General features: G+C 38.4%; 2 protein-coding genes across 3 annotated transcripts; one reads left to right on the forward strand and one right to left on the reverse strand.

Annotated features, from left to right (window-relative positions):
• Positions 1 to 1651: 1651 nt before the first annotated feature.
• shisa2a (shisa family member 2a) lies at positions 1652 to 3585 on the forward strand. Its single transcript, XM_081365059.1, has 2 exons — positions 1652 to 2110; positions 2708 to 3585. Exons 1-2 carry the CDS (start codon positions 1822 to 1824, stop codon positions 3205 to 3207), a joined length of 789 nt encoding a protein of 262 aa, XP_081221185.1. The 5' UTR covers positions 1652 to 1821; the 3' UTR covers positions 3208 to 3585.
• A 2018-nt stretch (positions 3586 to 5603) lies between these two features.
• On the reverse strand, positions 5604 to 11146 carry zc4h2 (zinc finger, C4H2 domain containing). 2 transcript variants are annotated; one of them, XM_081365881.1, is made up of 6 exons: positions 11094 to 11146; positions 9870 to 9928; positions 9129 to 9300; positions 8068 to 8240; positions 7726 to 7888; positions 5604 to 7036 (listed from the first exon to the last, which is right to left on the reverse strand). In XM_081365881.1, exons 2-6 carry the CDS (start codon positions 9920 to 9922, stop codon positions 6923 to 6925), a joined length of 675 nt encoding a protein of 224 aa, XP_081222007.1. In that variant the 5' UTR covers positions 9923 to 9928; positions 11094 to 11146; the 3' UTR covers positions 5604 to 6922. The 2 variants fall into 2 exon arrangements, with proteins under 2 accessions (XP_081222007.1, XP_081222006.1); XM_081365880.1 differs by lacking the exon at positions 11094 to 11146 and adding an exon at positions 10021 to 10144.
• Between the last annotated feature and the right edge of the window lie 25 nt (positions 11147 to 11171).

The following is an 11171-nucleotide window of genomic DNA, read 5'->3' on the forward strand; positions in this document are numbered from 1 at the left end:
GTGAAGTAAACTGAACATTTTGCGTTTTAGAAATTAAAGTGTGAATGAAGATATTTAGATCAACCTGAAACTAGTTCCAATTTCCTGTCTATTCCACTCTCAGTCTCTCTTTCAGCTCCTCTCACTTTCTCTCTTTCCAATGGGCTCTTTTTCCTCACTATTTCCTCTTTCCTTCACTTCACTATTTCTCCCCTCTCTCTCTCTCTCGTCTCCCTTCCAGTTCTGTAATCCAACCAGAAAATCTGCCAAATGGTGTCACATTACTATAGTCATTTTTAGAAAATACATTTACCATCTGGAGCTCACACACATACATTCACACACATACACACTCAGAAAGCCCAGTCTGTCACACCGGGAGACAGGCTTTGTTGACCTGATGCTAATTTGTTAGTTCTTAGACAATGACAATTTACTGTCTTTTGTGTGAGGACTAATCTCTGTTAATAGCTTGACACAATCAGGTCTGCCCAGCTGCAACAGAGATTTATGTGAATGACGATGTATGTTGTTTTTTTGGATACAGTCAAAGATGTAAAATCTGAATGAAGGTAAAATCGGTTTTAACAGGGTATAGGACATATTTGGAAATGAACCACGAAGACACAGATGTGCACATATATTCTGAGACATGTTGGTAGAGTAAAATTAATAACGTATAACATGAATTTATTTGAATAGTCTGTAGGTTTAGTGAAACAAAGGAATCACATAATTTTCCTGTAGTGAAAGAACTGCCTTTTTTAGAGGTTTAAGGTATGGTGTAGACAGCAAGAAAATATTAAATATAAGCACAATTAATAAATATGACCCAGATTGCATTAAATAAAGGTTCACTTAGCAATACATGCTAAGTGCTGACTAATGATTTTGTTTTATGCAGTGAATTATTGGCCAAAGCCACACAAAAAAAATAGCTATTTAAAAAAGTTTTTTATTAAAAAATTCTACATTTTCCTATAATCTGCCTCATGTTAATAATAGAATGTTGCAGTTCAATAATAATACACAACTTTTTTCAGGTAATTTGATCTATTTTGTACAATAAACCCTGGTATACTGTTTCTTCACTTCTTGTCTGAATCTGATTCAGAAGCAAGACTTGAGCACATGCTCATTAAAGAGTTTCATAGTTGGTAACAAAGTGTGTGTTTAGATGTGCACTGATAGTGAATTGACCTCCCTGTCTCAGAGAAAGTAAACAGAGACAGACAAGTCTGTAACCTTTACCCCCACATACAAAAGGCTCCATCGTTCTCCAGACACGCATGCTATTTATTTAAGTTAGGCTATGTATCTATCTAATACTGTTAATATTTAGGTTTGTGTGAAAGAGGCATGTTTTTATCTCTATTTTAAAGTGTACATTTTAGACTGATTACATTTTGTCTGTGTTAAGCCCATGAACAGAGTCCTCAGTTAGCCTACTCTCACTTTAAAAAAGAATGTTGATCTGATTAAAGTTTTGATTTGTGACCCAGGGAGATGATGTCATTTAAAGTGAGTTCATCACCACTTGTCATATCTTGTATACAGTAATTAGCAGCGCAAACATACAAATAAACAACCCTGCCAATCACTAAACCCCGCCTAAATTTAAATGCAGATGACCGATAACGAGGGGCTGATGGGAGCAGGAGGGGCTGCTAGTGTGTGTGTGTGTGTGTGTGTGTGTGTGTGTGTGTGTGCAGGGGGATGGGGTCCAGCAAACACATAAATGACGCCTGCAGACAGTATCTCCAGATCAGATGCGACTGGCTTCGTAGCAACTTCACATTTAAACCGACTTCTGCAACCCAAAGGATTTAAACAAACGCAATCATGACTTCATCCGTACCCTGCGCGCTCTTTCTGTTCATATCAATCGCTCTCCCGTTGTCTTATGCGTTATCGGGGGAATACTGTCACGGCTGGACGGATTCCTTCAACTCTTGGCACCGGGGGTTCCAGTGTCCGGAGCGCTTCGACGGCGAGGACGCGCGCTACTGCTGCGGGACATGCGTGCTCAGGTACTGCTGCACATTCGCGGAGGCGCGCCTCGACCAGAGCACCTGCGACACTGGCTCCGACTCGGACAACACGGATGACATGAGAAAGATGGCAGAAAGTGGTGAGTATTTATATAAACTTGTGTAATTCATAATGCACTTATGAATTGCACTTTATTTTACAGTCCTACCCATGTAGCCTACTACAGACATTTTACAGAAATTACAATAACTGGGTAATAACTAGCCTAGGTACTAACCACTAAACCTAACCGTAACCCTGTAACGTTAGTTACCTTAGGTAAATCCTTAAATGTAAGTATGCGTTTTTGTAGTAGTGTACAAGTTATTTAAGGAAGTAAACGTTACGTTTATTGGCCATTGCCTTTTGCACTGCAGCAAAGTAATCTAAAATTATATAATCCCTTGAATGAATGCTGTTGTAGGAATTCATAAATTTCATGAAATATCTAGTGTGTATATTTAATATCTATTAATATTGAAATGTAATATCTAAATTTAAATATTTGCCCCTTGGAGTTGATATCTGGGAACAATTTTAACTTGTTATTTTTTCAAAGCATATTAAAATACCCAGACCTAGATTCTTCAGAAATGTTTTTTTTTTACACATAGAATTTTATTACAATTTTATTATCCCTGACATGCATATTTTTATGATCCTCATGTTTAATTTTCTTATCTCTCTTCCTCTCTAGTTCCAACATATCTCCCCTTTGTGATTGTGGTGAGCGCGTTCCTGTCGTTCGTTCTGGTCGGTGCTGTTGTGTCTATCTGTTGCTGCCAGTGTGTGAAACCCAAAGCGAGCGATCGACCAACAGGGCCATCTGCTGCTCAGACCAGCCTGTTGGAGTCTGGAGGACCCTCAGTGGACAGCTCCACCCCATCCCGCACCTCCTCTTCAGGCTCCTCCATGACAAACGCTCGCCCTCCACCATCTGAACTCAGCGTTAACCTCTACGGGCCGATGGGAAACACATTTCCAACTTCTCAGTCGCAGCAGTATGTTCCTCCAGTCCCCCAGGGGGCGCCACAGTTCTATCAGCCCTACATGAATTACGCTCTCCCCCCAGAGCGCGCCATGCTGATGGCCCCAGCCTTCCTAGACGGCCGTTCAGTGTTTGGGCAGGTGCACGGGCAGCCTTTTCCTCAGGCCCCCATGCACACAGAGCCCATCTATCCAACTGTCACTATCTGATGATGTTTATAAAGCTACAACTGTACTCTAAAACTCAGTGGGGCTGCACAAAGAATAGGAATGTCTTGGGAATATGTTGTTTTCGCTGTATTGGATCATGGCTTCCACAGACATTTTCTGTACCCACATACACAATCATGACTGACATCGTGTTGGACATGGTTGGTAACTTTTTATGATGTATTAATGCTTCTCATAGGAGTGTATTTGCATGAACACTTGATTGTTTGCTCAGCAATCACTGATTGTGATGTTATTTATAACAGATTAGAGAATAAATGTATTTTCATAGACATTTTTTTTGACTCATTTTTACTCAAATATATGAATATTTCAAGACGTGTGTGACTTTAAAAATAAAGGTTCTTTATTAGCATCTATGGTTGTATGAAGGACATTTAACTTTTATGGAAACTTATATTCCACAAAAGGTTAAAAATAGTGGAAAAAGGTTTAAACATTCTTCACGATAAGAAAAATGGTTCACTGAACTATGGTTCTTCTATGGCATCACTGCAAAACCCCTGTTTTGGAACCTTTATTTTCAAGAATGTAGGATATTAAGTAATGTGAAATGATTTAATTCTCATAAAACTCATGGAAAACTCCAGCAAAAATTGACTTAAATGAAGTACAATCTTTTCCTTAAACTGAAGTTCTAGAGATCTTCTAACTATCTGAACAGTAAGTGGCTCTTTGTTCTGCAAAGATCTTTGGGTTTTTCTTTACAGTACTTTGTGAATGTAAAGCTCTCCAGCCGTTACGGCTGCTTGTGTGTGTGGCTGAGCAGGTTTTGTGCGAATGCGAATGGTTTTTATGCGTTTGTGTGTGGAAACGGCAGGAGGCGAGAGGACAAAAGATGCAGATCTCCTTACGCCCCTGAGAGTGGGATTAGCGCAGGTAAAGAGGGGTGTGTGAGTGAGATTAGGCTCTGGATGGCCCAGCTGGAGTTTAAGCAGATGCGTATGAGTTCATTAACGAGCTGCAGATGAACCTACTGAGTTTCAGCCCAAATCCTGTTATGATGTAAAACATGTTGTGTAAAACACCAGAAGCGAAAGACACATGAATAAATACAGCCATGCAGCCAAATAAATCTGCTCGGGTACACAGCTGGAAATACAACCAATCTGCTTTTCCTCACTCAAAACACAAACGCATAGTTTTTTAACTTTAAGGCTAAAAGGAGAACAGTAAAACACAAAGCTGATGATATATTTACTGTTTTAGTTCTATCATGCTTGGTCAAAAACATCTTAATGTAAAGTATATGTAACATAGGTAAGCGTCTAGGCTTACTCCACACCAAAATATTAATGGTTAATAAAAATTACACTTTTTTGCAAATCAAAAGGTTTTGATTTTCTTTGTATCGTAATTTCCAATTTTCCAATCATTTTCCTTTTTGAGAACCCCATTGTCCAACACAATATTTGAAGATATTTCCTCTGGTATATGTTTATGACAACCCTGCTTGTTTTCAACCTTTTTATGAACAGAAACTATAAACTTGATATATAAAAGCAATTAAACACGATTCATTTTGTGACTGCATAGGATTCAAGATTCTATTTTTTCAATAAAATAATAGTTATTGAGGAGAAAAAGAAATTGGATTTCCATTTGCGTCTTGATTTTCTGTTTTTAGCATTTAAAAAAAGAAAATTACTAAATAATTTTAAGTTTAAGTAGGCTGAGGCCAGCCACCTGGTTGAGAACCACTGTAGTGTTTGTTAGTACAATGGTAAGAAGTCCTTTTCGTGTGTGTGTTTAAGGGTGGTTCAGGATTTTCGACATCAGACCTCATTTTCAAGTGAGCCTGGTTGTTATTCATCAGTGGAGACAGTTTTCAAAAAAATTCATCCAGTCCTTACTTTTGGATAGTTCGCCGGTGCTAGGCTAGCGCGAGTCAATGGTTCACGTTAGCCTGCCATTAAAAACAGTTTTACCCACTCCACAGTACACCAAAAGCAAATAAATTATAACGCCAGACTATCGATATAAATGTCTATTGAGAGAATAATGTTAGAAATCAAAGTACTCTTGTATCTCAATTATCACATTACATTTACAGGAACTAGTTTCCCAGCAGCGGCGGAATTTTACTTTGCTCCGGTTATTACCCCTTTAAGTGTTGTAGAAATTTCTGTGGAAATCGCCAGCACGACACAAATTCTTCCTTAAATGTAAATATCGCCCCTCTCAGGATCAAGAGTGGAGTGCAAAAAGAATGTAGAACTTTATACTGGTAAAGACATTAGCAAAAAAAAAAAAAGAAAAGAAAAAAAGATTCTGGCATTTTTAGGGGTCATGGGTGAAAGGTCAAATTCCAGATACATATCAAACCAACCACAAAGAGAGAGAAAGATAATGAATCAATCAGATGACAATCAACTGAAATTAATTGTATTTAATTTATCATCATGACAAGACGTCCACAGTTTATTAGTTTCACACATTTTAATTATTAAAAAAAGATTTTCAGAAAAAAATGAGACAAACACATTCAATACTAAAGAATCTAACAAATCCTTAATGCCCCTTTCGGTCAAATTCCAGAACACAACGTAACAGCTCATTTGCTCAAACTGAATGATGGTTCTACAAGAACTTGGGCTTTTGAACTCTCATTGAACTTGTGTTCCATAATTATTCTACTTTTAAGGGGCTGTTCACACAGGACATGTTCTTGCGTTCAGTCTGCGTTAATATTTAATTGTTGGTCTTTTTTAACCCTAATATTTGTTTCAATGTCTGTTGTACCATGTCTCGTTATTTTAGCATCTAATGCCATTAGCACCACTTTTTAAAGACGCTTAAAGGTGCAGTAAACGATTTCTGAGAAACGTGGTGAAAGTGGATCAGACCAAGCACCGAAACACACTTACAGCCAATCAGCAGTAAGGGGCGTATACTCACGAGCAGGAGATGACTGTGCAGCATAGGGTGTTTGTGAATTTGGGGGCGGAGCTATCAAGATAGGGGCGTGATCCTTTTGGTAGGGGCGTGTTAGTTTTCTATTACTGCAACTTTAAAGTTAAAAACTCGCTCTGTTCCATTCCAATGCTCTCCATCTACATCATGTGTGAACGGCCCATAAGACATTCTAGAACACTGACATGGTCTGAGACAGTCCATGGTTACATAATACAAGAAAAACAATTTGTACTTACCAAGAAAAAACATTGAAAAACATGTGAAATCATACCATTATTAATGAATTAAAATGATTAAAGATCAGTTTAAGCATTAAATGAATACCGTACAAATGGCTCTATTGACTAAAGCCACTTTAGAGAATTTAGTTTTGAACTAATGAATTAGACGTAAACCCCACACGGAATAGTACATTTCTAAACCAGCATCCATTTCTACTACAAACTAAATACAGACACAATACAAACAATATCAAGGTTTCACTAATGTAAAATGAAATGGAAAAACTGAGACCTCAAGTACACTGAAGCAGGAAGACAGATGAAATACAGGATCACTATAAGGGGTCGAGTTATCAGACTGCAGATGGTCCATTCCTTCAGGACAATGGTGTGTGTATGTGTGTGTGGCTTCATGGTGACTGTCAGTGTGTGTGTGCTTGGAAACGTGCATGCATGAGAGCGCAAGTGAGTGCGTTTATGTGTAAATTAGTTTCTGTTAGGGTTGTGTGTGTGTGTGTAAATGAGGTTTTCTCAGGGGTTGTTTGGAGCCACGTGTGTCACTCGTCTGGTTTTCTCTTAGGTTTTTTAGGGTTGCGTGAGCGACTTTTGGCTTTGCAGAGAGGACAGATTGGTGCATTCCGATGGATTTGTTGGTGGCAGGACAGACAAGCCTGGAAACAGACAACAAATTAAATCAATATCATCTCTTTGACTCCATGACTCCCATTAATTTCTCCTCCCATCTCCATGTCCCTATAGAATTTCATTCAATTACATGATATAAAAGTTAATTTTTTTTTACCAGTTTCAAAGTTTTATTAAATTTTTGTTCCTAAAATCCACCCTTCTGCTGGGGTCAGGGTAATCCTGATTTTTTGGATTAAAGGTATCCTGATTGTCCCAAAAAGTTTTGAAAAACACAAACTGCCGATTTGATCCAGATCAAAACCAAGATTGGATTTTGTGATCTTATCCAATCTACAACCCATTTTCAAGATTTGATCCAACCCGATAGCTAAAATCCAATCTTTGGAACAACTGGGCCCTGGGATTTTAGGAGTCTTTTAGAAAGACTAACTAAAAAGAACCGGCTCACAAGGACCCATACATTCTTTTGTGAAACAGACTACAGAGGTACAACAAAGCCAATGCAATAAAATTGTGTTTTATTTTGTGGTACCTGGACCATCTACCACATAACATTCAATTCAGAATGCAAGCTCACAACTAAGCAAATATGTTATTTCTTTTGCTAGTAATGTGTAGACACTGTCAATAAGCTTAACATACTTTCCCACATGTGATTGCTGATGTTTGTGTGGGTGTACACAGATAGAGATGCACTAATGTCAGAAAGTACCTTCATAGGTGGCGGCTGCTGGCGGAAGGTCGCTGTCTGCCTGGCGTCCTGTTTCCGCGCAGCTTGAAGCTGCTGGGCTGCAGCCGCCGCCGCCGCTAGGGATTCTGGGATAGGAGGTTCCTGAGGTTCAGTCTGCCACTCAGCCTTTTGCTTTTCAAAGTAACTGAAAGGAGAGGAAGAGCACGCAAACAGTAAGAATTTTAGTATTCCTTTACACACCACACACACTCTCTGTCTAAGAATTACTCTGTTTGCATACACAAACTCCTACACTGCAATGACTCATTTTTAGGAGTTCCCTCAGTCAAACACACACACACACAAAGGAACAGTGTTACTAACTCCAGTGAGAGCTTTTCCTCTTCTTGGCTGAGGTCAGGGAGTCTCTGTAGGCCGAGGGTCATCCTCAGGGCGTCCACGTGTTCTTTCAGGGGCTTGTATTCATCATGGAGACGTCTGGTTGACTCCAGCAGTTTGTTCAAGTCACTTTCAGACTGTTTGATAGTGTTTTCCATCTGGGAGAAGAAATACAGCCACTCCATCAATCACAACGGTGGGAAACTAATGGTTAGGCGTCTGATCTGGTCACACAGAGGTTACTGGGTCAGATCCTGGATATTGCGAGATATTTAGCTAATTTAGCTTTAGTAAAATATAGGCTGTACACTAACATTGAAAAGTTTGGATTTGCTCACCAACTTGTATGATCATGTTTGATCATACAGTAATCTTGTATTACTGAAAATACAGTAAAATAACTTTTCTATTTTAATATATTTTCAAACGTAATTAGTTCCTGTGATGGCAAAGCTGAATTTTCAAAAGCCATTACTCCAGTCCTCAGTGTCACATGAAAATCATTCTAACACTCTGATTTGATACTTGGGTAACATTATCGAAGTTGGAAACATTTGTGCTGTTTAATATTTTTGTGGAAAACGTGCATTTTATTTCAGGATTCTTTGAATAAAAGAAAGTTCAAACATACTGCATTTATTTGAAATAGAAATCTTATGTAACATTATAAATGTTTTTTACTGTAACTTTTGATCAATTAAATGCATTAAAGGGATAGTTCACCCAAAAATGAAATTTCTTTCATCATTTATTCACCCTCAAAATGTATGTCAGTATTTTCCCCTATACTATAGAAGTCATTAGGGCCCATCAACCCATATTCTTCAAAATATCTTCTTTTGTGTTCAGGAGAAGAGAGAAATTCATACAGGTTTGGAGTGACTTGAGGGTGAGTAAATGATAATGGTAAATTTCCATTTTGGGTGAACTATCCCTTTAAGTCATAGTAAGTGTAGAGGCGCTGGATATATATTGTCTTTATTGAGTGCACTACAAACATTATAAATAGTGCAATAAAAACTGCATATATTTTTTTCATTATTTACCACATTGATATCAGCATGTATGAGACGCAGTTCCTCTACGTGAGCCATTTTCTCCTGCAGCAGAAGATCCATTTCCTGTTTGTACTCTCTCAGGTGCTTCTCCTCTGACTCAAGAGCATCAAACTCACTCCTCAGTCTAGACTTGATCTTCTCCATCTGAATTGTCTTGTTCCTGCAAAACCACACAAACACCATAAACATGTAGCCAGCGCTTGACAGAACATGACAATGCAATGCAAAGACTTCTGATCTGGTGCATGTGTTTTTAAACGAATAAGACATTATGTGGTTTCAGTGACCCGATCACAAAACGTTTTTGACGTCGACGTCGTGCAGAAAATCAAGTGTGTTTAAGCTTTATAAATGATTAAGAGCCGTTCTGCAGGAAATGAACCGTTTGCTCTGCAGTTTCGTGTCTAACCACAACAGGATGCTTTTCAAACTCTCATCCACGCTAAAACAGCGGTGTGATCAGAGACTTAGTTAATGCAGAATTAGTGCAAAGCTGCGTGTTTTTATGGTTTAAGCGGTTTGCTTTAGCATCATGACCGACACAAAGAGCCTGTCAAAGGAGAATTTTATAGAATGTTTTAGGTAGATTATACATGCAAATTCATGCATTGCTTGTTAAATGCTATGATTAAGGGAAAATACGCCGTTTTTCGTGATCCAGGCGGAAATGGCCAGATGTTGAACACAAGCTAGCGAATCTGCTTTAGGATCAATCTCAGCTTTTCTTACCTTATTTCTTTGATGTTTTCTAGCTTGCACATTATCTCTTGCTCATCCGCCATGATGGCCTGTGAAAGTGTAAGAATTTTGTGGGAATAAGAAAAGAAGCAGCGATTGTAGCGGATATCCCTCTCATAAGAAAGACAATAGAAATGCTAACCAGCTGTGGACAACAGCAACACGGCGCTGACTACATTTCCCACAATCCTCGGCGGGGTTTAAAGGGAGAGTGTGTTAAATAAAACCCACACAAGCGTTTATCAGACGTTTATGATATTCAGAGTGTGTGTTCTTAATCTTATATGAAATGTTGGGCAAGCTATTTAAAAATGTAGCCAACTAAGATACCAACTACATTTACAGATCAACAATAACTTGTTACAATTTAAGCCACTTTATATTCTTAAAGTATTAAATATTAAAGTCAACTGTTATGTGATTTAGTACATGTTTATTAGAAAACAAACAAACAAAAACACATCAACTAATACAGAAAACATTTATATTGCCAATTACTGTGCATGCAGCATTCACATGACAATTCACTAGTTTAACAAGCCTCGAGTGTATACGATATATTTTTCCATTCATGTATTGTGGTATTTCATAGAATGATGCATTTGCAAAAACAGTGGTAACGCAGGGGTTATTTTTTGATACTTAAAGTGCTTGGTGTAATTGTGATGGTCAATTGTCTTTATCTACACTAGCTGCGCTTCAAGACCAGTTTGAACTCAATACCTTATCATAACTGGCAAGCGATATGATGCATTTGCAGTTTGGTTTCGATTGCTTGTAGGCAAATCAACTTATAATCCAACTGTTTTCGAGGAACCAAATGATTCAGTTCGCGACTGAGCTCTCCGAACAATTTAGAAAGAATCGCGAACCGCGCTCGAGCAAATCACATAGGCAAATCATCAAAAAGAATCGACTCGCAATGATTCTTTTCGCGAATCGGGCATCGCACTTCTGATTCAAAACAGACAACAGAAATTTCAAGGCAGGCGGCTTGAAAGGTCAATTATTATAAGGGAAATGCATCGCTAAACAGACCTTTACAGCTGAAAAGCGACATTTAAAAAGTAAAAATAAACGTTATCCCATAGCTACCGAGAATTGTAGTTAAACAGTTTAAAAGCATTCGTGGCGCGCTACTGCCCAGCATTAGGCTCATACTTCATTATAACGGATTTAAAAACAGCAACAGCTGAATATTGTATCAACCTGAACCTGAACAAGTTGGGTGTCTGACGGTCATATCGGACAGCGCCTTCAGCGCTCAACGTGTCCGATATATTTGTAACCCTC

This window comes from Scardinius erythrophthalmus (genome assembly GCF_964197995.2).
Source record: "Scardinius erythrophthalmus genome assembly, chromosome: 5".
Classification (NCBI taxonomy): domain Eukaryota; kingdom Metazoa; phylum Chordata; class Actinopteri; order Cypriniformes; family Leuciscidae; genus Scardinius; species Scardinius erythrophthalmus.

Excerpts from the sequence above, each read along its gene's own strand:
- shisa2a (XM_081365059.1), top strand. The coding sequence starts at position 1,822 with ATGACTTCATCCGTACCCTGCGCGCTCTTTCTGTTCATATCAATCGCT. Across the intron at positions 2,111-2,707 it reads GAGAAAGATGGCAGAAAGTG|TTCCAACATATCTCCCCTTT; the intron begins GTGAGTATTTAT and ends CTTCCTCTCTAG.
- zc4h2 (XM_081365881.1), bottom strand. The coding sequence starts at position 9,922 with ATGGCGGATGAGCAAGAGATAATGTGCAAGCTAGAAAACATCAAAGAA. Across the intron at positions 9,301-9,869 it reads GAAAACATCAAAGAAATAAG|GAACAAGACAATTCAGATGG; the intron begins GTAAGAAAAGCT and ends GTGGTTTTGCAG. Across the intron at positions 7,037-7,725 it reads AGCAGCCGCCACCTATGAAG|GCTTGTCTGTCCTGCCACCA; the intron begins GTACTTTCTGAC and ends GTCTGTTTCCAG.